This window comes from Piliocolobus tephrosceles, chromosome 5 (genome assembly GCF_002776525.5).
Source record: "Piliocolobus tephrosceles isolate RC106 chromosome 5, ASM277652v3, whole genome shotgun sequence".
In the NCBI taxonomy this organism is placed as follows: Eukaryota; Metazoa; Chordata; class Mammalia; order Primates; family Cercopithecidae; genus Piliocolobus; species Piliocolobus tephrosceles.
The window spans coordinates 160,480,722-160,503,267 of record NC_045438.1 but is presented as its reverse complement, the minus strand read 5'-3'; the positions used below and the strand labels follow the sequence as shown (position 1 = coordinate 160,503,267).

The 22,546-nt window shown below is 43.0% G+C and overlaps 1 protein-coding gene across 1 annotated transcript in view; it reads left to right on the top strand.

Annotated features, from left to right (window-relative positions):
* BMP6 (bone morphogenetic protein 6) overlaps positions 1–22,546 on the top strand; it is a 158,493-nt gene that overhangs the window by 120,609 nt on the left and 15,338 nt on the right. Inside the window, exons 2-4 of the mRNA XM_023221165.3 lie at positions 1,957–2,149; positions 17,776–17,924; positions 18,614–18,811. Of these exons, the coding sequence (XP_023076933.2) occupies positions 1,957–2,149; positions 17,776–17,924; positions 18,614–18,811 (540 nt within the window). The remainder of the gene's footprint in view (positions 1–1,956; positions 2,150–17,775; positions 17,925–18,613; positions 18,812–22,546) is intronic.

The following is a 22,546-nucleotide window of genomic DNA, read 5'->3' as shown; positions in this document are numbered from 1 at the left end:
GTACCTATAGATGGCTTAACTTAGCTTCTGCAAATGCCACTGAGGACTTAGATTCTTCCGGGGAGTTATTAGCTTTTCTTTTCTTTTCTTTTCTTTTCTTTTCTTTTCTTTTCTTTCTTCCTTTTTTTTTTTTTTTTTTAAAGAAGCTAAATCTCCAAAGCTTTTCTCTGGTAATTATGAAAAACAACATGTGTAAGAGAAAGTGGGAAGTTGGAGGTAGCTAATAATTACTTTTTCTACCCACAAACCTTGGGAAAACTCTGCTAAAAGGATTAATTTGCTCATGAGATTTCACTTTGGTTGCCATTAAGGAAAAACGAACAGGAACAGCAAGGCAGAAGTGTTCCTGACTCTGGGGAGAAGAGTCAGCGTTTATGGTGGGAAGCAGAGCGCTCCTTTTTTCCTTTTACAGCAATTATAAGTGAGGCATCTGAAGTTTGATATCACTTTTCTCACACAGGACTTTGTATAGACATCTAAAAGCTGACTGAAAAATCACCAGTAATTGCAATTTCTCATTTGTCTTCATGCAGGAAAAAGATTTTACTTTAAAAACGTATTTTTTTCTAACTTCATTGGGGTGTAATTGACAAATATTGTATGTATTTAAGGGGTACAATGTGATTTGATATACTGATTTTACATTATGAAGTGATTACCACTATCAAGCTAATTAATGTGTTTATCACCTCACAGAGACATGGCTTTATTATTTCGTGGTGAGAATGTTAAGATCTGCTCTCTTAGAAATTTTAAGTATACAATACAGTGTTATTAACTCTTGTCATCATGCTGTACGTTAGGTCTCCAGACTTCACTCGTTATGCGTAACTGAACCTTTGTACTATTTGACCCTTTCCCCGGTACTCCTCCCCTCTCCCAGCTCCTGGTAACCTCCGTTCTATTTTCTGCTCCTGTGAGTTCCACTTTTTCAGATTCTGCACATAAGTGAGGTTGTGCAGTGATTGTCTTTCTGTGCTTTGCTTATTTCACGTCACATAACGTCCTCCAGGTTCATCCATGTTGCAAGTGACAGAATCTCCCTCTTTTTTAAGACCAAATACAAACTCATTTATGCACATACCACATTTTCTTCATTCATCCTTCAGTGCACAATAGGTTGATTCCAGATGAAAAAACCTTTTAGAGTCTATCCTTTCCCTGCAGTGTTTTCTTTTTTCGATGTAAACCATGAGAAAATGGCAGTGACTCTGTTGGCGATTTCCTTCCACATCTTCGTGGCATCTACATGCAGATTAAATGGGGGTTCCAGCAACTTCCCGGTGTGGAGAGTCCCCGCCGCTCAGAGTCATGGGGCCTTCAGGATCTACCAGTGGGAGGAAGGCATAAACATGTCCACTGAACAGGCAAAATGTGAAGACCCTTCACACTTCAGACCCAGGCAGAATGCTTTGCCTACCCCCATTCCCCACCCTCAGCCATCCCCACCAACGTTCAGCTCAGGGCTGTCCCTGGTTCTGTCGACTGCTGGTGGTGACACGTGAACCAGCCTGAGGAGGGAAGAGTAGCTAGGAGGAAAGGGGGCCAGGAGGGCATAACGGGGCCAGGATGGGCATACGGGTTCTTCTTCATTGCTTCATTCATTCTCACACCTTTTCCTGTGAAGTCATATTCTTCCCATTTTTGCAGATGAGAAAACTTTTTGAGCCAAGAGTTTTCATAACTTGGTCTATGCAAATTCATTCAAATAACTATATAAGCGGAAGTATTTAAACTAAATAAAATCTAAGAATTTTGCTTAATCTTGGGTAGCATGAAGGATTTTCATCTCCTCTTCATGGGCCAGCCAGTGGTCTGTTCACTAGCCGATCCCCTGAATAAGCTGTGGGTAACTGGTAATCCACCTGTGAAGTCAAACGGGGAAACTGGTGAGGTGAGCCCGTGGCACTTAGTCAAGTAACAATAGTTGTCACTCTCTCTTGTTTAATCTTATAGTGGAGTACGACAAGGAGTTCTCCCCTCGTCAGCGACACCACAAAGAGTTCAAGTTCAACTTATCCCAGATTCCTGAGGGTGAGGCGGTGACGGCTGCAGAATTCCGCATCTACAAGGACTGTGTTATGGGGAGTTTTAAAAACCAAACTTTTCTTATCAGCATTTATCAAGTCTTACAGGAGCATCAGCACAGGTATGAAGGCTCGAGAAAGCCCCAAAGGCGGGGCTGGCCCCTGTTTCCCACCTTTTGTCATGACAATAACCCCAACTATTGTCTGTGCAGGGTGACTTGGAGTTCAGAGGTAGCGTGTGAGTACGATGAGGTGGGTGTTCTAAATGGGAGTGTTTAGCTGGTGAGATCTTTTGCTATTTGATTCTCCAAATGGCTATCTTTTCCTAAGAGAGCTGGTGAATGTATTTATTATAAGCGTCCTTTGTGATCAGATAACTCCATAATTTATTAGGGATAAAATGTTCCCACTATTGTTTAGTCCTCATTTTGAATGATAGGTGAGGGTGGCTAAAATAAATTCACACATTAAAATGATACGATGCTTATAAGTGATAATAATTCCAGTGAATACAGGCTGTGTATTTGTGCACATAAGATACACATACACACATGTATCTTTGAATAAGCTTGTGTGTGATGGATTTTTTTTTTTTATTTGGATACAAGGGAGCAATAGACTTTTTCCATGTCTGTATTATCCTTGTTTCCTGAAACAAGGCCAGACCATTTTACAAAAGAACTGCAGTGAAGCATGTGCATGGAGCTGCCTAGCAATACAGAAAAACTTCCATGGAGTGATTGCTGGAGGACTGCAAGGGCTGAGGGATGAAGTTTTAGAGTAGGTAGTATAGAAGAAGTCAATACACAGAAGCCAGTGACCTCGAATTTTGCTTAGTATTTAGGGGTCAGTTTAGTAAGTCAGTGAGAATCACGGCCTTTATGCACAGTAGATTAGGATTACCATGTAGTTCTTAGTGTGTACAAGGTGGAAATTAAGCAGGTGATGTGATGGTCTGGCAATCATATGGCAGCTACAAGGGTAAAAATGAGGGAAGTGAACATATAGGGGGAGGGAACTCCACACTTCCAGACTCCATAAGGGATTTGTCAGCTTTGGTTTGATAAACCAAGTCTAGGTTCCCGCTCTTGGTCTTGTGAGTCTATTGATTTCCCAAGAATTTCCAAAGGCTTAAGAATGACTTTCGTTTTTCCTGAATATATTGATCTGTGTGTGGATCTGTCACAAATACACACACTGACCTCATAAGGAACATTAATTTGCCCTGTGAAAGGTTCATTTTCATTTTGAAAGCACTGCCAGCATCCAGCCCTTGTGCATATTTAAATCTGTAATGGGGAAACACAGGAGGAAAGACAGATGCCACGCTTTGGGACATTTCATGGTGTGAACGTTCGTGCTGATGGTTATAGGTAATTTATAGCTAGGACAGCTGAATAATGAGTAAAATATAGCCATTGTGGTATCTTTATAATGGGCCACAATTCTGGAATGAAAGGGAAGTCTTCTGATATCTGATTCTCACTTCTAAATAAAAATATATTCAGTGGCTATACTACTGAAGGCCTCTGTTGAAAAGTACATTTTTTGTTGCTAGATTTTTGTCTGTTAATACTTCAGAGATAATTGGAATTCACTGACTCTTTGGAACTGTTTTAGCCATTGATTTTCAATCTGCCTAATTATTTATTCCATTATATTTCTCTGGTTAGTATAACCTACTGGCATCTTTTTGGCTCAGAAATATATTAGGAATACATGTTTTTCTCCGTCCTGCAGGAAAACCTTTATAGTGAAAACCCTAGGCTGGGAGTTAAGTGACTATGGCATTTTAAAAAATTGTTATTTGTTTTAAAAAAGAGAGAGAGAAAGTTAGCAGAACATTTGTAAGGTTTATACTGAACTCCAGCCAAAAAAGAACAGCTGCCCTGTGCTTAGGATGGTGGTGTCATACTTCCTCGAGGCCAGCAGTGAGTTTGGAAAATAAAACCCTGAATGGTCCGAACCTTTGATGACTCTCTATCAAAGCAGAGAGCTGTAGTTTCTTTGCCTTCTAGGATGGGAGCATTCGGCACCTGTGTGTTTCATTGTTGTGCATAGGAGAGGGGAAATTCTGGGAGAATTGGGAGAGTTTCATGCTTTTGAAGGGCTCTAGTTTGGCCAGGAAGAGATTTTCTTTTCTTATCTGTGGGCCAGGAGCCCAGGCCTCCTGCCGCCTCCTAGCGATCTTCCAGAGACTTCCAGATTCAGCTGCAGGACTCCTTCCGGGGGAAGGTTTGATCTCCCCATCTGTACCGTCTTGGGGTGTCTTGGCTGAAAACAATTCTCCAGGCTTGTGAAGAAACATATTTGTCCAATCTGTGTTTAAGTGAAATTTGTAGTAGTTGATGGATGAACTCCATTTAACAAGTGTTTGTGTTGCAAAATAGTTGGCCTCCTTGAAAAAGAAAAAACAGTCAGGGATTTAAATGCTGAGTCACACACTCAGCTGGGGTGGCAGAAGTTATGTGTCGGGCCTTCTGATATTAAAGGCAGTTACGAAGACTGACCCAGGGAGCGTCAGGGAAGATTCTTGCAAGATGGGCTTTTGCTGTGAACTCTGCACAAACATGTTCCTTTGACTGAAAGGAAATCGCTGCACCAGGTAACTTTAAAAAGAAAAAAAAAAGGTGGATACTTGAATAGATGGTGCTTTTAGTAAGAACAAGGAAACACTTGATACTTCACTCAAAAGTTGAGAATAAGCCTTTAGATGGAGTCTTAAGTCATGGACGATTTGAAGTAACTCATAGATTAGAATGGAATCAGCAACCTAATCGTGAAACAGTTTTTTGCAAAAATTGTAGTGGCAATGGGAATCTGACTTAACTGACTCCATGTTGCTTCTACTTGGCTAAACTGCTCTTGATGATTCTTGTGCAGAGGCCATAGTGGTCCTTTCCTGGAATGGATCCCCTCCGTGTTTAAAAATGGAAACTGTATTTGTAAAGAGGTCACGAGGTTAGAATTATGGTAGGGGGTTGGGCTTTGCTAAAGAATAGGCAGAGTTAAACAGTGACCTGCCATTGACTAGCTTGCTTGTCCATAAGTTGCTGACTGCCCCAGAATCATGTAACTGGGGCTCACAAAGTGTGTAACTTCCCCAACTACACCTATAGATAACACCACCATTGTGAAATCTAAAGAACTGGTCTTTGAGGTATTTTTCAGATTTAGTGTTTTGGCAGTCCACGAGATGCCACCTGGTCCTGAGATTCCTTCCCAGGAACTGACTCAGCTGTGTGAAGACAGTTTTAGACACCCCTGTGATTTCATCCTCGATCAATCAGTGATTTCAGTTCCCCAGCTCCCTGCCTGCCAAAGTACCCTAAAAAATCCCTAGCCTCCAAATTCTTGGGGAGGCATATTTGAAAAATACCTCCTGTCCTACTAGTTGGCTGGCCCTAAGATTATTAACCTCTCTTTGCTGTAATACCTGCGGTTTTCAGTGCATTGGCATTTCTAGGCAGCGGCCAAGAAGAACCCATCAGGCTGCAACAATAGTCTGCATCATTAAGCTTGAGTAGCACAGGATGCCTTTGTGCTTTTTTTATTTTTAGTAGTTTACTCCATGGTACTGCATAGTGGTTAAAAGATGACTTTGGTGTTAAAATTTGGTGTTATAAATCATTGTGTCCTTGTGATGATGCAGGTAAAAAATTGCATTTATATAGTAGGTACAGTTTGGAAAAGGCCTTCTCTTATGTTTTCTCATTAGGGTTTTACCATGACCCGATCAGATAGACAGGGCAGGCATGTTATCTTTGAGAGAACAAAGTATAGCACATATGAATTTTGCCAAGACCAAATAATTCCTAAACTGTTGTCTGCTATGCTTCCTAAAAGTCACTTCGATGATGTGGGTACAGTCTCAAGATAAAGATGAAGTACTGGAAAGAGGTAAGCAACCTCCTTATGACACATTAACACCTCCATTTCCTTAGGTTTGAAGCAGACATCCCAAGGATGCTTCTGTTTGAATGGCAAATGAGAGGGTTTCATGGGTAGTGAAGATCTGTGTCTGTTAGAATTCAGACTCTGGTACTTGGATGTCTAAGGCCTTCCCACAGAAAACCTTTGCAAAACTTTATTGATCTCTTGATCAACCGCTGGTGTATTAACAGCTTTTCTAGAGGAGGGAGTAGAGGGGAAGAAAGACTGGAATAAATTTACACAAAAGTATGATATATTTGTCAGTTTACTTCTTTACTATTTTTTCTGTATTGCATACTTACTAAGCTGACTTCACACCGGGAGTATAGACTGCTCTGAATAACTTCTGACCTTCCATAGTCATGCATGGTAGCATCATGATCCATCTTCTGTGTGTATGATAACTTTTCTTCTCCATGTTCTATCACGGTACAGTCTTTTGGGAGACATTTGAAGAATTACCAAATCTAAAATTTATGTTCCATTTAAGCTATATTCCAACTTACTCCTCTGTGTAGAAATAGGCAAGGATTTTTTTTGTCATTTGATTTTAGAGTTTGGTTTATATGTTCATCTTAACTTCAGAATCCTTAGGATTTGAAGAAATGCATCTTAAAATCAAGGAGGGAAATGCTGCTCTATAGTTGGTTTTCATGTTTTTAAAACATTTTTATTGAAGTTAAAGCTACGTATAAAATTTACCATCTTTACCGTTTTTAAGTGTGTAGTTCAGTGGTAATAAATTTATATTCTTTTCTTCCCCCTTCATCCCTCCCTCCTCACTAAAACAGGAAGATTTCCTCAGGCCAGCACAGAAGGTTGCTGCTAGAGTCTCCAGGAACAATCCCAGACTGAATTATTGCTTTAATTTTTGACAGAATTCACAAAATCTTACCTGTTTTACAGATAGAATATAATTGTCCCAGGAGAGAAAAGAGTAAAAATACGTTTTCCAGAATTTTGAGTTCGATACCGCAACCTGAACCATTCACAGAGATTGGGAATGCAGGAATAAGCAGGGGAATGAAGATGAGTTCAGATTTGCACGTTTGAGTCATGGTGTGAGTGCCCGAGACGATGTGGGATGTAGAAGTTTTGAGCTCAGCAGAATGAGCTAAACTACAGTAGGAGATTTTTGAGACCGTAGGTGAGCCACTGAAGTAGATCACATAGACCAGATGTGTAAGAATAGAAAACCTAATTGACCCTGTACTATTTATTGAAAATACTATCTTTTTCTCATGTGCTTTAGTGGCATCTTTCTCATAAATTAGATGACTGTGTGTGTGTGAGTCCGTTTTTTGGATCTTTATTCTGTTCCATGGGTTAATTTTTCTCTTCAATACTCCACTGTTTTAATTCCTTCAGTTTTATAATAAGGTTTGATATCTGATGTGTAACCTCAAAATTGTTCTTGAGACTTTCTTGGCTGTTAATGGCCCTTCACGTTCCCATATAAATTTTAAAATCAGTTTGTTTTCACAAAAAATAAAAGCAAAAAACTTGCTGGGCTTCTGATTGGAATTGCATTAAATCTAGAGATCAATTTGGGAAGGGTTTACATCTCACCAATAATGAGTGTTTCAATTCAAGAATGTGGTATTTACTCAGGCCTTCTTTAATAACTCTCAATAATATAGTTTTTGTATGTCTTGAACATTTTTATTAGATTAATTTTAGGTATTGAAGTTTCTGATGCTATTATAAATGGTATTATTAGTTTTTAAAAAAATTCAGTGCCTAATTGGTTTTTGCTCACATATAGCATACCATTGATTTTTGTTTGTATCCAGCAACCTTGCAAATTTACATGTTAATTCAAATAGTTTTTCTGCGTGGCCTTTTGGAATTTCTGTGAATATAATTTAAATATTTTATTTTTTCCTTTTCAATTCTATTTTTTATTTCTCTTTTTCTTGTTTTATTGTGCTGGCTAGGATGTCCAGTACAATGTTGAAATTGTTCAGATTTCTGTCAGATTTTTTAATCTCAGGGCATTTCATCATTAAGAATGATGATTGCTCTAAATATTTTTGTAGATAACTCTTTAGTAGATAAAGGAAATTCTTCTCTTTCTAGTTTTCTAAGAGTTTTTTAAAATTAGGAATGGATTTTCCTAATTTTTCCTAATAATTCCTAAAATTAGGATTTATCAAATGTTTTTTTCTGATTTTGGGACAATCATGATTTTTCTCCTTTATAATGTTATGTGTCTGCCATATTAAATGACTTTTAAATGTTAAACTAACCTCACATCCCTGGAGCAAGTTCAGCTTGTGATTTATCATTCTTTTTATATAAGGCTGGATTCAAAGACCATATCTGATAACTTTGCAATCTGGATCACCTATGGGTCTATTTCCATTATCTGTTTTTTCCCTTAATTTTTTCTTATTTGGTTTTATTTCCGGGCAAGCCTGCTAATTTTCCATTTATGAAATTCTGGACATTATTTAGGAAAAAAGTTCTAGATACTATTCTCTCCTTTCAGACTAGATTCAATGTTCTTCTGTAAGGCAGACAAAATATGGTCAAATCACCTTTTTCTTTTTGTTCCAGTTTAGGCAGCGTTTAAGGATGTATTAAGGCTTACCTGTTTCTGATTGTCCCTTTCTCCTAGAGTTTATCCCTTTCAGCTAAAAGTCTAGGATGCTGGGCACAGTGGCTCACATCTATAAATTCAGCGCTTTTGAGAGGCCGAGGTGGGAGGATTGCCTGAGCCTAGGAGTTCAAGACTGGCCTGGGAAACCTAAGGAGACCCTGTCTCTACAAAAAAAAAAAAAAAAAAATTAGCCAGGCATGGTGGCTCATACCTTTAATCCCAGGTACTCAGGAGGCTAAGGTGGGAGGATTGCTTGAGCCTTGGAGGTCAAGGCTGCAGTGAGCTATGATTGCACCACTGCACTCCATCCTGGGTGACAAAGCAAGAACTTGTCTCAAAACATTTTTTTTAATTTTAAAAATCTTTAAAAAAAAAAAACAAAACATAAAAGTCTGGAATGTTTACAAGAGCCCCCCTTCCTTGGTGGACTCTGCACTCGATTTTTTAGCTCCTCAGCACTGTGAGACTGCCAAACCCTCTGCTTTGCTTTTGAGCCTCTAAACAGTTTCTTTCTGCTTGTTTTCTCAACTCCTCATCCCATATAAACACAGCTTAATATCTGGCAAATACCTCAGATGGAAATGTTGGAGTTCAAGGAGGCCAGGACTTGAAGAGCCAAAGTCCTAAAGGAAAGGGACTACATCGAAGTGAACCAAACTTCTATGAGCTCACTTTTATGAGCCCATTTCCATGCAGCCCCCTTTTTTTCTGAGTCTTTAGCTCTTCTCACACACTAGCTGCCTTGAATTTTGATTTTCTTCCCAGCCAGTGATATTGCGTAAAGCACTAGGCCTCTACCACTTGCTGCTTGGTGTCTGTGCCTCATTCTAGAATTACCAAATGCCCTGAAAGGAAAAGGCAGCAGCAAACACAAGGCTCACCTTAATGCATTTCCTTTCTCTCTGAGATCTGGAACCATTGAGTGTTGCCTTGCTTGGTTGCTCTAAGAGAACTTCAAACAAGTTTGTTTTTAAGTTAATTCAGTTTTTTTGGTGGGAATGTTAGTTTGATACATCATGACCAGAAGCTTAATTCTTTGAAGTATAGTATGTTTTATCATTTTCATTTGGAAATCTTTTTAATGAATCCCAACAAATGTTGACATTTGATTCAGTAATGAAATGGCATAGACCTGGAAACAAGATCTGAACCCAGTAGTTGATCCAGTGCCAGGATGGAGGAGAGTAGTTTCTTTAGAAAAGCATTACCTATGGACTGATTGCTCTATAAAATCTGTTGGATTTTCAGTGTTGCCTGCTGTGAAATGAAGACGAAAGTTCACCCTTTTTAGATACCTGAGATGGGTTTCTTTTTTGAAGAGAAGGGCAAATTTGAGAAAGCCAAGATGGGAGAGCACTATTATAGTTTGGGCAGAAGAAAACCAAAGCCTTTTATCCCTGTGCCCAACCACACCTTTTTCTCTTTCTGTCTCTGGCTTTCACAGAGACAGAAATCCTTAGGGACTCCTGAAATCTTACTGCTGACTTGATAATCTCTGGCTCCCTCTGTGTGGGCCTCAGGCAAGCAGTGAGCTTTTCAGTATTTGTTCCTTTGCCCCTGAAAAGGATAATACAAGTGACCCATGGTTCAGGTTATGTAACTGGTTAGTTTCATCTTCCTAGTCAAGGGCATATGCCTTATACCTAGAACGGTCTACTTGGGGGAAAAAAAAAAAAAAAAAGACAGCTCAAGGAGCTATCAGACCTTCTTGTTCCTCAGCCTATGTTCTGTTCTTTGTAAGGCACAGGGTAGAAGAGAATGTTATGGAGAGGAATTAAAGTTATAAGGAATCATATACACTCAATGCTAAAGCATTTTATGCTGGCGGGGAGAGTCAGTGGGTTGTGGGCAGGAGATGCTGTTCTTGGGAAACTGCTTATCTACTTGGTAAACGTGAAGAGAAAAGAAAATGGGTTTTTATTTTGGAAACTATGCCTTATATTTATCATTCATGCCCAGAAACAGATCGCTTTGGTTATGTACGTCTCCATACTATGTTGCCCAGCTTTGTGGGAGGCAGGCCATGCCAGTGGTTAAGATTGCTTTGTAACCCCATAAACAGGTACATCTACTACGTACCCATAAAAACTAAAAATGAAAAATGTTTGTAAAAGATTACTTTGTAAAATATCTTTTTTAAAAAAAAAATCAATAGCACTTTTACTATTTCATTTCCCCACCTTGGACAGGAATGGGAAATGTAGGGTTGGTGATGAGAACTAAAACATGTAAGATTTGCATGTCCCATGTTTACAAGGTAGTGGGGGCTGGGTGCAGTGGCTCATGTCTGTGATCCCAGCACTTGGGGAGGCCGAGGCAAGCAGGTCATTTGAGGTCAGAGGCTTAAGACCAGCCTGACCAACATGGAGAACCCCCGTCTCTACTAAAATACAAAATTTATTCAGGTGTGGTGTCATGCACCTGTAATCTCAGCTACTCAGGAGGCTGAGGCAGGAGAATCACTTGAACCCAGGAGGCGGAAGTTGCAGTGAGCCAAGATCACACCACTGCACTCCAGCCTGGGCAAAACAGCAAGACTCCCTCTCAAAAATAAATAAGTAAACTAAATAAAAATAACAGGTGGCAAACTCCACACTTGGTCACTAGTGAAGGTTAGAGTGTACCCCAGTGTATGGAAGCATTGTTGTGTTTATGTGGCCAGAGAGAACACACTGGGTAGCCGTGAATTTGTATAAAGATACCATCCTCTTTCCCGCTCTTACCCTGCCTTGGGCACATAGAACCAAGACTTTTAATAACACTGATACTTTGGACTCGATCTTACCTGCAGTTCTGTTTGTTAGCCTAATTCGACTTCTCCCTGAGGGTTAAGCCAATCCATAAGACACACTGACTTGCGGAGCAGCCTACATTTGGTTTGCACTGTTTTAGGGAGAGGAGCAAGAAATGTTGAGCGCAGATAGCTTTCAACCCTAAGTTCACAAAACAGGCACAGGTAATACTGCTCATATTTCATGGAGAGGTAGTCTGGCTTTAGGTCCTTGGCTCACAAAGTGTGGTTCTTAGACCAGCAGCATCAGCATCACGTGGGAACCTGTTAGAAATGCAGATTCTGAGGCCCCTTCCCAAGCTTACTGAGTCAGAAGCCCCAGGGGTAGGGGGCAGCAATCCGTGTGTTAAGCCCCCCAGGGGATTCTGATGCAGGCCACACTTGAGAACTACTGGTAAAACACGTACAACACGTGAGCCAAACTGCCCGGGTTCAAATTCCAGCTCTGCACTTGCTGGCTGTGTGACCACGTGCAAGCCGCTTAATCTCGCTCCTTTTTTTTTTTTTTTTTTTGGGATGAGTTGTGCTCTGTTGCTCAGGCTGGAGTGCAGTGGCATAATCTCAGCTCACTGCAACCTGCACCTCCCAGGCTCAAGAGATCCTCCCACCTCAGCCGATGCCCAGCTAATTTTTTTATTTTTTTGTAGAGACAGGGTTTTGCCATGTTGCCCAGGTTGGCCTCAAACCCCTGGGCTCAAGTGATCTGCCTGCCTCAGCCTCCCAAAGTGCTGGGATTACAGTTGTGAGCCAGCATGCCCTGCCCACTTAATCTCTTTGTGCCTCAGTTTCTTCATCTGTAAACCTGTAATAGCATTAATAGTATTTACTTCTTAAGATTGTTGTGGGCCGGGCGCGGTGGCTCAAGCCTGTAATCCCAGCACTTTGGGAGGCCGAGGCGGGCGGATCACGAGGTCAGGAGATCGAGACCATCCTGGCTAACATGGTGAAACCCTGTCTCTACTAAAAAATACAAAAAAGTAGCTGGGCGAGGTGGCGGGCACCTCTAGTCCCAGATACTTGGGAGCCTGAGGCAGGAGAATGGTATAAACTCGGGAGGCGGAGTTTGCAGTGAGCTGAGATCTGGTCACTGCACTCCAGCCTGGGCGGCAGAGCGAGACTCCGTCTCAAAAAAAAAAAAAAACAAAAAAAACAAAAAAAAAGATTGTTGTGAGGCATTAATATATGTAAGAGCACTTAGAACAGTCACATAGTAAACACCATGTTAAGGTTTGCTGTGTTAATATTCTGACAGCAATGTGATTTATATTGGTTTGTTAAAGATGAAATAGCCCCTACAGAATCAAGGTGCATTTGATATTTGAAACATTTCTTCATATCATGCTAGCCATTGAGTGAAAATTGAATAATATCAAAGACTGTAAAAAAATGCAAGGGTGACCAAATAATGTTCATTCATCTTCATTACTCAAATGTGTATGTGTACATGTATGCAGCCGTTTGCTCCTGTTTGTAGTACTCTATTTTCAAACACATGATGCCTTTTCTATCTTTCTAATGGTAAAAGTTTAAACATAATCTATACTGTACCTTATGTAAGGAAAAAGGAAAAAGCATGAGCTTGACTCTTTAATTTTCTAAAATGAAAATGGATTTTTTTTTACTTTCATTCTATTTGAAAATTGAATTTTTCTTATTGCAGAAAGTCAGTTCCTCTGTGTCTGCAAGTTGTTTCGCATTTTAATTTAACATCAAGTCCAGATGCACAAATGCAAAGGAATGTGTTACGAAGAAATAAAGAACAAGACCACAGAGTCACCTTATTGAGTATTTTGTAAATCTGCTCATTTTGAATATGTAAATGCCACTTTATCGAAAACATTTTTCTAGCAAAATGGTTGGTAGTAAACAGTGTTGTACTTTGACCCAGGCATTGTGACCTGATGGGTGTGTGGTTTGTCAGGAAAGGGTCAAAGCCTATCCACCAGGAGCTCAGGCACCTCCTGCCCTTCTCCAAGGGCAAAGGAGAGAAAGGCCTGCTGTATTTTGGCAATGGTGCTCTCGGTCTGTTGGCCCAGTGGCTTATCCCTGATGTGGGCATGCGCCTTGGAGGCTGTGTGATGGGAGGGATATGCAGGGATAAATCTTGCCCACAAACACCCATTCTACAAGTCTTTGTGAGTGGCTTTCTGATTCATCAACTCTAATGCCAGGGTGAATTTTTGAAAATTTCCAGAAATCTCTTATTAGCTGTATTAATTTGTTAAGAACCTCATTTGCCCAGGATGACCACAGTATGAGGAATATCGTGCCCTAAGGTTGGAATAACATTGAGAAGAATAACACTGTTACATCCTTGAAAAATCGGAAGCGTATTCATCATGCAAATATAGGGTCTGAGTTAGTTGAGAACAAAAGAGTTAATAACTGCATTCAAAATTATCTTCCCTTGTTTCAAGATTTTCTTTCATGGTTTGCCAGCTTGAGAGTATGCCACCTCAATAGGAAAGTCCAAATAATCTAGGCATGGTGATGATTTTGGCCAGTCTGTAGGATTCTTTATCAGTGACACACATTTTAGGTGAGAACATCTCTTCTCAATTCTGCCGAAGTGAGATTTAGAAGGGAAAGCTTGTTTTTCACGTGGCAAAATCACGTGCATCTTCTTCGAGGCTACGCTTTTACAGTCCGCAGACTCGGAAGGCCATGTATCCCTGAGGCAATGTTAGTAGATGCGGGTTAGACCAGAACTGTTTTAGTGATTCGCCATCAATGGCATCTCTTCAGTATCTGAGTTGTTGGAAGCTTTGAGGGTGAGCCCATGAAGTTATGTCTTAAAGCTTCATTCCTTTTTCAAGTTCCTATCCCTGGTGGTGTGAGCACGTTAGTGATGTTCTCATGCTGGATACAGCATTCTGCTTGGAAGGAGCAGGGCAAGGTTGAGAGGGTCATTGGGGCTCCACCACAGTGCCACCATCTGCAACCGACACCAGCCATCTCGGGCACCTTCCTGCACGCACCTCTCATACCTACCTGACCCTGAAGGGGGAGGCCCACTGGTGATTGATCTGTCTGTCTGTCTGTCTGTCTATCTATCTATCTATCTAGACAGGGTCTCACTCTGTCGCCCAGGCTGGAGTGCAGAGGTGCGATCATGGCTCACTGCAGCCTCCACCTCCCCGGACTCAGGTGACCCTCTCGCCTCAGCTTCCCGAGTAGTTGAGACTACAGGAGTGCACTACCATGCCTGGCAACTTTTTGTATTTTTTTCGTAGAGGCAGGGTTTTGCCATGTTGCCTAGGCTGGTCTCAAATTCCTGGCCTCCGGCAGTCCTCCCGCCTCAACCTCCCAAAGTTCTAGTATTATAGGCAAGAGCCACCACACCCAGCCTTCCCAACTGGTGATTTTTAACCTGTGCCTGTCCTGTGTATCTTATTGTATTTTCTGTATCCAGCTGACTTTAGCATTTGTATGTGGTAGATTTTGGTCCCTTACTTTATTCTGAGCCCTTGGACAGTACTTTCAGCCTCTGTCCTGTCTGCTTCATGACTCTACCTTTTAGATATGTGACGGCTAAGGGCCTGGGCTCTGATGAAACTCCATTTGCCCCACTTAACAGCCATGTGACCTTGAGAGCTTCTCTGGGGCTCAGCTGTACAAGAGACATCATAGGTCCTGCCTTTTCTGGCTGTCCTGAGGAATAAAGGCTGTTGACACAGTCAGTACTCCCTGTTCCTCTATCCCGCTTGGCCCAGTTATCTTAAGTCCATGCTCTGCCTCACTCCCCTTCCAAAGGCCCCGAGCATTCTAGATCTAAACATTGAAGTCCAAGCCTTCCTCGCTGCCACAGGACCCCAGAGAGTTTTTGTCTTTCAAGGCTCAGCCACTAGACTGCACTTGTTGACCTCACAGGCCTCTTAAGCAGTGAGAACAGGCAGTGTTCTCATTGTACGATTAGAAAAAGTGTGCCACAGAACGACGCAAATTCATGGGGCCCCAAAGTGACTCGGTAGCAGAGTCGGGATGGAAACTGGTCTCCCCACATCCAAGAATCTGCACTGACTGCAATTGCTGTGTGTCATGACGGGCCATCCTCATCTTCTGCCTTTGCCTCAAGTTTAACTTTTGATTCATGTTCTCCCTCTTGAATTCATTCCTTCTCTTTCTGCCCTTCTCTGTGTTCCTCCTCCTCCTTGGATGATGTGCATCTGTCGCATTCCCCACTTTCTCTTGGACAAGGCTGCCATTTTCTTTATCACAAACCCTGATCTTTAAAAATAAAAGCTCATTCTGCCAGCTGTGCTACCCTCACACTTTGAACTGTATTTCTCTGTATCCTTATTGTAAGTCTTTACAATGTAGGTGCCTAATCTAGTCGTCAGAGGTAATTCAGCATGCGCTCATGGGCCCTGCCTTGAAGGCAGCCTTACCCCCGAGATTCCTACTGGGTCTTGATGCTGGAGAGTGCCAGCCACATTCTGCCCATGACACCTGTGTGTGCTGTGCTTCCTCTGGGGCCGGGGCTACTTTCCCACAGTGCTGTCTGTACTGTCTGTGTTATTGCTGGATAAGGGTCTTCTGTGACCTTCCAGAACAGAATTGATGTCCTCTTACATCTGAACTTCAAAGCCTTGGCCTTCCAATCTCTGCTTGCTGTTTTCCATGGACAACACCCCCGCCGCCCCCCCCCCCCCCCCGCCCCATCTCCCTGCTAACAGTTGTTACCTCAGTGATGGGGGGTAATTTGTCAACAGGGGGTGTGACGCATCCACATAGCAGAGCGCTTTCAACTGGGCAGGCCAGAATGTGGCCTCCCGCAGACTCTGTTAAGCAGCTGAGTAAACGACTTTTAGCTGTGCCTACTGTTTATACTTGGAAAAGACGACAATAGAGTTCCCTTCTCACTCTAAGTGGCCGTGGAGGCAGGAGAAACTGTTTGCTCCTCCTCTGAGAAATCTAACCATTTGAACTTGATGTTTCAGTGGCCTCATAAGTATCTGATGGATTAGAGATGAAGTTCATTCATTCATCACAGGCTGTCTTTGGTAATCATCTCAATGAGACAGTATGTTATTATGGAAAGCTCTTTGAATCCAAAATTAAGTCCTGTTTTTTCACTTACTAGCTTGAGATCTTGACCACATGATGGTAGCCTCATGGCTGAGTCTCAGGTTCCCCAGCTGCAAGGTGGAGACAGTGACACTCTGCCTAGCTTTTAGGATTGGTGTAAGGACCAAGCAAAGAGAAGTAGATGAAAGCACTTTGTAACTTACGTAAATGTATGCTCATCTTAGACTTAGTATTTAATTTTAGTCATTTTTCTATCTCTGTAAGATATTGCAGCAAAATATTTCCAATACCAGGAGCTTTGAGTCTTTCCATGGCCAAAATATAGCCCTCCCTGTCATGGGAGTCCCAGGCCATCTCATTCTAGTGGCCGTGGGATGGATACACAGATTCAGGTTGTCCCTAAAACACACAAAGATGACCGTCCCTGGCACCGACCTACCAAAAAACACGGGTGAACAGAAGGAGACCCTCACACCATCATCCCACAGCCCCTAGATTATGTTAGTTTAAAACTGTGAAAAATGTCATAGTCTTCCCTGAGGAGGCTGATGGAAGGAATGGATTCTATGACTTTGCCTCAAAGAATCCCAGCCGCAGCTCATAGCAGTGCTGGGATGAACTTTCAAATCACTCAGCATCCACCCCCGGCTACACCGTCCATATGGGGAAGGACTGGATACTCACTGCAGACCATACAGAGGCCTTAATTAAAAGAGTAGATGATTACTTAGGCATGTGATGTGGCTTCTTGTTTCTCCTTATTTCACAGGAACAAACATGAAGATTTTCAGTCCCAATTTCAAAAAAAGAAAAAATGAGCAAAGCCCAATTTGTAAATGCTCATATGGATCCTGATTTTTATCTTTTCTTAATCCTGTTTCTTGCTGTCTCCTACTTTCCCTGCTTTTAGAGCTTATTAGCCATAAAGTAAGCTAGTCACTAATATAGTATCATACATTTTTAAAATACAATGGAAGTAGGAAAATTTAAATGCCACTGCACTATAGCCTAGGTGACAAAGGGAGACCCAGTCTCAAAAAATAAAGTTTTTTTTTAAAAATCATTTATTTGTAATTTATCCTAATTCCCAAAAAGATCTGTCATAAGCAGCACTAGCAAGATTTTTGGTAAAGTTGAGAGGGTCTGCCCATGTCCAGGTGAAAGCTGATTTCTAGGAAGCACCTTATCAGGTGTACCTGTCTCTCCTAATTATGTCATGCCTGTGTCCTGGGTGGCACCACACCTTTCAGAGCCACGGCAGGTCCCTGTGCTTGTGCCTCACCAGTGGATGTGATCTGACTCGGGCATTTTTTATCCTGACGCTGAGACGGGACAGAGTGGGAAGGAGCTTCGGGCAGTGCGCTATTCACCGGGCCATTTTTTCTTTCTTTCAGAGACTCTGACCTTTTTTTGTTGGACACCCGCGTAGTGTGGGCCTCAGAAGAAGGCTGGCTGGAATTTGACATCACGGCCACTAGCAATCTGTGGGTTGTGACCCCGCAGCATAACATGGGGCTTCAGCTGAGCGTGGTGACGCGGGATGGTAAGTTGTTATCCGCAAGCCCCCAACATCCAGCAGGTCATCAGGTTCACGCATTTCCCTTACAGCAGCTGTGATAGAACCGCGGGCTACAGTCAAGTCCTCAGCTTCAGGATGGCCTCATTTACTGATACCCCATGACTTGCATTGAGAACTGAAACCTTTCCCCGAGGCCTCCTAGACAGGAATTGAAAACAGGCTTGGGACACTTGGAGACAGGAGAGTGGTAATGTTTCCAAGAGGATGGCGATGGGACGACAGCTTTTCTAGGCAGAGGCAGGTTGCGGGGGGTGCAGCGAGTAAGAGAGAGGCAGGCGCATCTGTTTAAATCCTGACGGATGAACAGGTTTGCAGTACCCGCTCCTCCTGCAGCATCAGAGCCAGCAGCCTGAGGTCCCCACTGCTGATCTGTCCAGCAAGGAGGGCAGATTCATAATCTAGCAGCAACAGGAGAGCGCAGGAGTTCACGCCACTCCTTCATGTGATTCTGAAACTCTGAAAGGAGTGCTTTGATTCTGCCAAAAGGTACCATCCCACAGGTGCCAACCAAGGTTTGGGGATACATGATTTCTTCTTCACACTCATTCTTAATTATTAGCACTTGGGAAACTAGGAAATAGCCGTTAACTGTTGTAGCTACAGGAATAAGTTTCTGTGGAATAAAGAGATGCATGCTTTGATTTGCCTTAAAGGAGTCCACATCCACCCCCGAGCCGCGGGCCTGGTGGGCAGAGACGGCCCTTACGACAAGCAGCCCTTCATGGTGGCTTTCTTCAAAGTCAGTGAGGTCCACGTGCGCACCACCAGGTCAGCCTCTGGCCGGCGCCGACAACAGAGTCGTAATCGCTCTACCCAGTCCCAGGACGTGGCGCGGGTCTCCAGTGCTTCAGGTGGGTTTGTGGGGAGCCTGTATTTCCAGAAAGCCTGCTTGGCCTCAGAACATAAGTTGTGTCCACAGTTTCAGATGCTGAGCCCCTTCTGCACAGCAAATCCAAAGGCAGGTAGGCATCATATGCATGATGGTACCTTGTACAGTCACAGGACATCTTCGTGGGTTGTGAGGGCCCTCAGCGTGGAACACTTGTTACCTGAAGACCCAGGCTGCAGGCCTCATGACTGCCTGTTGATCCAGACAAGCATCTTTCTGTTTGGTTACATTTCTCCAACTCTTTTTGAAATTCCTATCAAAACCCTGGGAGCACCTAGTTTCTTTTTTCTAGTTGCGTTATGCTGGGGGGTTATGATGTACAAGCAAACTTGGTACACTTCTGTAATATGAACTTGTATGTGTCAGTGCTCTTGGCTAGAAGGGTAGGAAGGTCAACTCAGCCCCCTAGGATAGATTTCATTGGCTCATTTAATGAAGAGGTTCAGGAGTTCTATCTTTTTTTTTTTTTTGAGATGGATTCTCGCTCTGTCACCCAGACTGGAGTGCAGTGGCATGATCTCAGCTCACTGCAAGCTCCACCTCCCGGGTTCACACCATTCTCCTGCCTCAGCCTCTCGAGTAGCTGGGACTACAGGCACCTGCCACCATGCCTGGCTAATTTTTTGTGTTTTTAATAGAGACGGGGTTTCACCATGTTGACCAGGATGGTCTCGATCTCCTGACCTTGTGATCCACCCGTCTCAGCCTTCCAAAGTGCTGGGATTACAGGGGCATGGCTGGATCCATGGGCTCAGATGATATCAGGAATCTCTCTCTTTTTCTGTTTTTCTTTGTTGGTGGAATTCTTAGTAAAACTATCTCTATCTGGTGGCCAGGAAGGCAACCAGTGGTTCCAAGATTTTGTTACCCTTGGCAACCTCAACCTCAGACAGAGCCCTTCTTCAGTAGAAATCCGGAGCACAATCCGGTTGGCTTGGCTGGGGTTGCGTCCCTCACCCTGAAGCACACTGCTGGGTGGGGAGTGCTCTGATTGGCCAGACCTGAACTGTGTGCTCATCCTGGAGCTAAGGAATAAGGTGAGTTTTGCTCAGAACAGACACATTCAAAGGGCAAGAGAGGGAAACCAGCTCTACTGCCTGAGTGTCAGCTGAGTGGTCCTTCAGAAATGTTCTCCCTGGCTGGGTACAGTGGCTTATGCCTATAATCCTTGCACTTTGGGAGGCTGAGTCAGGCAGATCACTTGAGGTTGGGAGTTCGAGACCAGCCTGGCCAACATGATGAAACCCATCTCTACTAAAAAAGTTAGCTGGACGTGGTGGCATGTACCTGTAATCCCAGCTACTCAGGAGGCTGAAGCAGGAGAATCACTTGAACCCAGGAGGCAGAAGTTGCAGTGAGCCAAGATCTTGCCACTGCACTCCAGCCTGAGCGACAGAGCGAGACTCCATCACAAAAAAAAAAAAAAAAAAGTTCACCTCAATGCGTTTTTAGGAAGTGGCATGGAAATCCACCCACGGAAGCCCAGAAGAAGGGAGAGTGGATGTTCCCTCCCCACAACCAGTCCCATAGCTAGTGAGGATCGAACGGAGACCTGACACTTCTGAGTCTAGTGCGGGTGCTGGCAGCTTCTGAGTTCTGGGGTCCTTTGGCTGTTTAAATAGCTTGAGAACCAACCATAAAGGTGAAGATTGGCAGTGGGATTTGCAGTCAGAGCAGTTGTTTCCCTCATTGCTACCCTGTGATTTTGGACACATCTGATCTGTTTCAGCTTCCGTTTACTCACCTGTAAGACGGGGGTGATGAATGCCTTGCAGATTTGCTGGAATTAAATGAAAAGCATCAAAATCTGGCTCATAATAGCACTCAAAGATTATTTATATGCCATTGTAGGAAGGAGGTTCTCAGGGCATATGTTGGGATCCCTGGAAAAGAAGTAAAACAATTCTGGAGGATGCATTAATTCTTCCAGGTAATTGTACAGAAATGTCATTTTTGTGGCCAAAGTTAATGCAGCTTCCCAAAGCACCGATTTCTTCTTTGGGAAGCAGTGTCTCCATCTTGGGTTCTGACTTCAATAAACTGTCTCTTTCACCAGTAACTTGGATGTGGAGCTTGAGGATCCACCACCCAGTGTGATGTGACATTTTGCTTCTTGTCATCCTGGTGTTTCTTGGAAGCATCGCTCACAGCACGGGTGTTCTGTATTCACCACTAGAAACAGTCAGGGTTGGGGTTTTTGAAAAAAAGAAGAAATACTTGCTTTCCTTTATTCACTTCAGAGGCAGCCTGCTGAATAGAGTTAATAATCTCAGTGTTTTCCTTCGGGCTATGATGATGAAGTCTGCCAATGGTAGGCTTCAATTTATTAATGAACTGTGGTCAGTTTGGTACTGGGACCTCAGACATAGAGGCATCTCTTGAAATGTTGATTGCTTTTTAAAATCAAAATTTCACTTGATTTTATTCAGCATCCCCCCACCCAATGCACACACTAATGTTTTTAAATTGAGAAAAGATGTTGTGTCTGATTTTGATTTTAGCGTTATCAACCAATTATTATTTTCCAAGTCCCTTTCAACTTTTTTTTCAATTTGATGAGTTTAAATTAAATATGGATATTCAAGTTGATCTAACTGGTAATAGGTGCAAGTGTCTCTGTTTTTCTCTTGGTCTCCCCGACTGCCCACCTCCCAAGCCAGTACTTCCAAATTTGCTTTGTCCCTTTCAACAATACAAAGGCAAAAGGGTTCATATGAAATCTCTCTGGCCTCACCTATTGAAAGGCCCCCAAGAAAGAATGACGCCGAAGGATGCTCCCTCCTTCTCATTCTCTTCGAAGGTCCTCTAAGTGATCTGGGAAATTGCTCGTGTCTGGCCCACCGAAGTGCTTCTTTATGTTTTTGGTTCTTTCCTCCGTATTTATTCTTCCATTAATGGGAGTGGACATGCTGAGGAAGAGATTCATCTGCCAGAAAAGATTTCCAGAGAGATGGCCTGCTACCTGGAGAGATGGGCTGTCTGGTTTCCCTTTCCCTCGGGGTCTCTGTGAGGCCAGATGTTGCTGAGCCTTCATGAACCAGGGAGAGATGTTACAGTAACAGAAAAGTGGTGTACTCTGGCGTGACTGCAGGCAGACTTGCTGCTTGTCAATCTTTTGGAAGGTGAAAGGAAAAGATTTCTTTGTCTCTGCTGCCCCCTTCTTCCATGGCGTGCTCCCAGGGAATTGACAGTTCTCCTCCAAAACAACCACCACCAGAAGCAGCCCACCAGGGATCGTCCTACATCTGGGTAAAGAAGTTAGCATTCATTCATCAAATTGCCTGTCATCAGGGTGAAACGTGGCAAGGAAATAAGAGGCTATTTTTGGAATTGAGCTGTCTATGCCTGAGACAGCAAGACTAGTGCACAACAGGGGAGAGTCCAGGAGCCCCACCACCCACCAGAATCTACTCGAACATTTGTACTTGGCTTTCAAGCTGCACTTTCCAAACATGTGCACTGGATAGTGGTTTGGATCGACGTCTCCCTGGATGGCTTTCACTCGCCCTTGCTTCTCTGCAGCTGGCTGCTCTAAATGAAGGCTGGATGTTGGCTCTGTTACACTTCTCCGGGGGCTTGGATAGCCTCTGCATGGTATCATTTATTGTTTTTCCACATGTTTGACTAGTCCTGGTCCTAGCCGTCCTTGCCTCATTGGGGATTTTAACCAATCTACCAATTCCTTTTGGGCCTCCAT